The 4,411-nt window shown below is 43.8% G+C and overlaps 1 protein-coding gene across 2 annotated transcripts in view; it reads left to right on the forward strand.

Moving 5' to 3' along the window:
- Net1 (neuroepithelial cell transforming 1) overlaps positions 1-3,738 on the forward strand; it is a 51,996-nt gene extending 48,258 nt beyond the window's left edge. For both annotated transcript variants that reach the window (XM_008836847.3, XM_008836848.3), the window contains 2 exons: positions 958-1,144; positions 1,467-3,738. In XM_008836847.3, the coding sequence (XP_008835069.1) occupies positions 958-1,144; positions 1,467-1,858 (579 nt within the window). In that variant the 3' untranslated portion in view covers positions 1,859-3,738. The remainder of the gene's footprint in view (positions 1-957; positions 1,145-1,466) is intronic.
- Positions 3,739-4,411: the final 673 nt, after the last annotated feature.

Below are 4,411 nucleotides of genomic sequence, written 5' to 3' on the forward strand. Positions count from 1 at the left end.
GGCCAGGTGAGTACACATGACACCAGTGGGGAGCAGGCTCACTGCCCTGCACAGAGTGGGGAGGAGGCTCACTGCCCTGCACAGAGTGAGGAGCAGGCTCACTGCCCTGCACAGAATGAGAAGCAGGCTCACTGCCCTGCACAGAGTGGGGAACAGATTTGCAAAGATAAACCTGTGGCAGATCTCAGTAAGGTTATAGCTTGTTTGTGTTCCCAGCTTTGCTAAAGTAAGCATTTGGTTTCTGTAGCTTAAATCAAATGATCTAAGTGCCTCAGACAAGAATACTTGATATTCCAGTTGCAAAGTGTAAATCAATTTATTTGGTTAGGGTTTCCTTTCTAAGTTCCATGTTCAAAAACATAACCCCTCTAAAGAAATTTTTGAAGTATTTTATAGTTGTGGAAATAGTTCTTAGCACTGCTCAAGTTCAGCAGCAGATTGGATGGAAGCCATTTTTGCATTTTTAAATATTAATTACAAAAGACCCTGTTGGAATGGTATTTTTCTTTCATATGTGCTTTTTCAGAAGCTCAATTTATAAGTTGGAGGTTGTTTTAGAAAGTTGAAATCTGGCGTCTGATATCCATCACTACACCTAATTGTTCCATAAAGGCTTTGGTTTGTGTAGACAATGGAACCATGAACATTTTACCAGCATGCATTTGAATCCTTGCATAGAAAACTGACATACAATACTGGAGTTTGAAATGGCTCTACTGATAGTCAGGTCTTTGAGATGCATAATGTTAACTCGACTGTTGGCTAACCTGGTGGAACCGCCCAATTAAAGAACAGAAAAAAGCTTTCTGTAGCCTGAGATTGAATGTTCTGAGTAAAACCTTTATAGCCTTAAAATCACTCTTTTATGAAGCCAATAAAAGGAAATCTAAAGGTCAAATCTAGTTCTTTAACAATTGAGCCCCTTATTTAGGAAGGTTTTTTTCCCCATTTCTCCAGAAACTGTACATTTTCCTGTTTCAAGACATCCTGGTTTTGACCCGGCCTGTTACCCGAAATGAGCGGCACTCGTACCAGGTATACCGGCAGCCGATCCCAGTCCGGGAGCTGGTGCTGGAAGACCTGCAGGACGGGGACGTGCGCATGGGCGGCTCCTTCCGAGGGGCTTTCGGCAACTCGGACAAAGGTAAAAATAGAAGCTTGAAAACGATTAAAGAAGGGAGGAAGGGGCTGAGGCAGGAGTGCCACAGGTTCAAAGCCGACCTGGGCAGTAAGTGAGACCCCCATCTCAAGAAAAAAAAAAAAAAAAAAAACGTATAAAAATGCAGTTAGGCTTACCCTTTAAGACTTAAATCAAATCATTTCCCACCCTGTTCTTGGTGCACACAGCTGGTCAGGAAGTCCTGCCCTCCGTGACAGAGCATGTCACAGATGCCAGCCAGCCTTTTCTTAAGATTGTATGTTCACGTTCTTAGTCTGTTTCGTTTTGGTTTTTCTGTTTTTTTCAGCTAAAAACATCTTTAGAGTCCGTTTCCAAGACCCCTCCCCTGGCCAGTCCCACACTCTGCAAGCCAACGACGTGTTCCATAAGCAGCAGTGGTGCGGCTGCATCCGCGCAGCCATCGCCCCTTTCCAGCAGGCCGCCAGCCCCCCAGAGCTCCAGGGCTCAGCAGAGCTCCCCGGAGAGTGTGAGAACAAGCCCCCTGCGGGGGACCGCGGAGCCCCTCGGAGGGCGTCTGTCGTGTCCAGTGTTCTGCAGGTAGAGGATGAAAACGCCTCAGAGTGTGGCTCCACTGTACAGGCTGCCGGGAGCGTGAAGGTGCAGCGAGCACAGGCCGGCTTCCGAAGAGCACGGGACAAAGTACAGTTAGGTAGCAAGAGGAAAGAGACTCTGGTGTAAAAGTTATTTATACATTTGTACAGTTTTTTCCTTGTAATGGAGCAGCAGCCTAGGGTTACTCTGTACCCAGTTGTAACATGTTCAATGGTTTGGGGCTCTCTCTCTCTCTCTTTCTCTCTCCCTCCCTCCCTCTCCTCTCCTCTCTCTCCTCTCTCCTCTCTCCCTCTCCCTCTTCCCCCGCCTCAATGGCAGCTAAAGATACACAGATTACTGTTAAATCACAGACTTTTAAAAAGGACATTTCCTTGGATTTAGATCGTGCAAACCTGGTATTTTTAATCGCATGAAATATGTATGAATGGGTTCTCTCTAGATTCGTTATGGCTCCCCATTATCAACCAAATGTGATGCTTACCGTATTTGCCAAAACTTGGGGTTTTGCAAATACTGAAATTCTGCCAGTGTTCTTTGTTAAAACTTGGTGTGAAGAATTTGAAGTTTTGATGACAACTACAACATATGTGGAAGATTTTTAGGTTTGAAATATTTAAATATTTACATTGAAGCTGTCAAGGAAAACAAACCACAAAACCTGTGAGTTTTCCATTTTTGTCAACTGGAATGCTTTATGTTGGTTTTTCCCTGCACATTCCTCATTTTTCATCCATTTATTCTGCCAGATATTTAATTTTTTTATTGTAAAGTAGTTTTTAGTATTTGCTTTTATTTTTTTACTTTGATGCCTTTTTAAATTGGCATGTCCTTAAAGTTTTTCTTCTCAATTAAAAATGTGTGTGTTTGTATGTGTGTGTGTATGTGTGTATATATATATATGTATGTGGGGGTTTTTTTTAATCATATTCTTTACCAAGTGAAAGCAAGCCATACTGTTTTGAGCCAATTCAGAAAAATGCCGTTTTTACAGTACAGCATGTCAGAGTGCTGAAGACCCAGGAAATGACAGTTTATTCTAGACTACTGAAAGAAAACCACTTTAAGGATCTGGGTTAAAGTTGAAGTGTTGTCTGAAAAGTAAGAGGGAAGGCAGGTGACTGGGATAGTGGAAGAAGAGGGAGAAGAAAGTAGTTCATCTAAAGTGAAAGTGTCTGCCACCAGAGTGTGGAAAGAGACAGAAAAAGTCCAACTCGAGGGTCTGGGGTAAGTTGTAGAGGGCCAGAGGAGATGGGAACTGTGCTTGCTTTGGTTTGTAATACCTGCAAATGCCAAATTTGAAAAGATGCAGTGAAATTCGACCACAGTAGATTAATTTCGGTTGGATTTCTTCATAAGACAGAAAAAGGGGTGGTGATTCTTAACTTCAAAATGTTTCTGTTTAAAATGGGATTCTACTCTTTAAAGGGGAGGGGAAGGAGGGCTAATGCTCCGCGCCACCCCAGGGTTATAATGGTGGTCAAGTCAGTGTTAACCATTACGTGAAATACCGGCCGGTGAGAATGAGAATTGGAAAAGGCTGTAAATAGATCAATCAAACGATTTCTTTGTATAAATGAATTATACAATTAAAAAGAAGCACACACATAATCACCCTGAGTGTTTCTTGCCTGGCGGATGTTTCGAGGGGCGTCTGCCGGAACACAATGGTATACCAGAGGGGTGCATCATGGCAAACCTTACAAGAGTTAGGAACATCACAAATAATTGATGAGTAAGTAAAGTTCAGTCAGGTTCCATCTTCTGAGCCTTATATAATCTTTTTTTTCTTTTTGAGGCAGGGTCCCCCCCCTGTACTCCCAGCTGGCCTGGAACTCGCTCTACAAACCAGGTTGGCCTCCACCGCCTCTGCCTCCTCAGTGCTGGGATTAAAAATGCACACCACCGCCTTAATCCCATCCCTCAGGAGGTGGAAGCAGGTGGATCTCTGTGAGATCGAGGCCACCCTGGTTCACATTGTGACTTGCAGGTGGGCTGTGACTAGGGAGGCCCTGTCAAAAAACAACCAACAACAAAAAAAAGACACCAAAATGTGCGCCACCAGTCCTGGCTGAGTCTTACATGATCTTTTAAGAGCACAGTGCAGTCAGAAATAGGCATTGGGTGGGTGACAACTGACCAGTTGGCCACTTTCTAGATGCAGTAGGTAGCAAAGCATCCACACTAATTCGTTTAGCTTTAGATTCTGGTACAGGTGTCTCAGTCAGGAGATTCAAATTCAGACGTGTCCCTTTCACCAACACTTGCAGTCTGCAACCCAGAGCGCAAGATTACCAGTCCTGTCTGAAGTTAATCCTCCCATGATGGCCTTGTCCACTCCCAGAATTAACAGAAGCAAGTGATTCAGATGCGAATGGAATGATGTTTTAGCTGAAACCATCTGGCTTTGATTCCCTCGAGAGAAAATAAGAAACAGTAATATGGGAACAGGGAGTCTAGCTGTGTGTCTCTTCTCTAAACTTGTTTGGGCATCACAGTCACCAGGGACGCTTAGAAAATAAAGGTGACGAGGCCTCACTCCCTAACCTTCCCTCACACTGTTTCATTGGATCTAGATCTTGAAAGGAAGCAGAGGATTGACCTTGTGATACATTGTGATAAGGCCATTTTCATACAAGCAATGTAATGAAACAGGGTTTTGCTGTATATCCCCAGCTGGCC

Source organism: Nannospalax galili, unplaced genomic scaffold (genome assembly GCF_000622305.1).
Source record: "Nannospalax galili isolate Female #2095 unplaced genomic scaffold, S.galili_v1.0 scaffold438, whole genome shotgun sequence".
NCBI lineage: Eukaryota > Metazoa > Chordata > Mammalia > Rodentia > Spalacidae > Nannospalax > Nannospalax galili.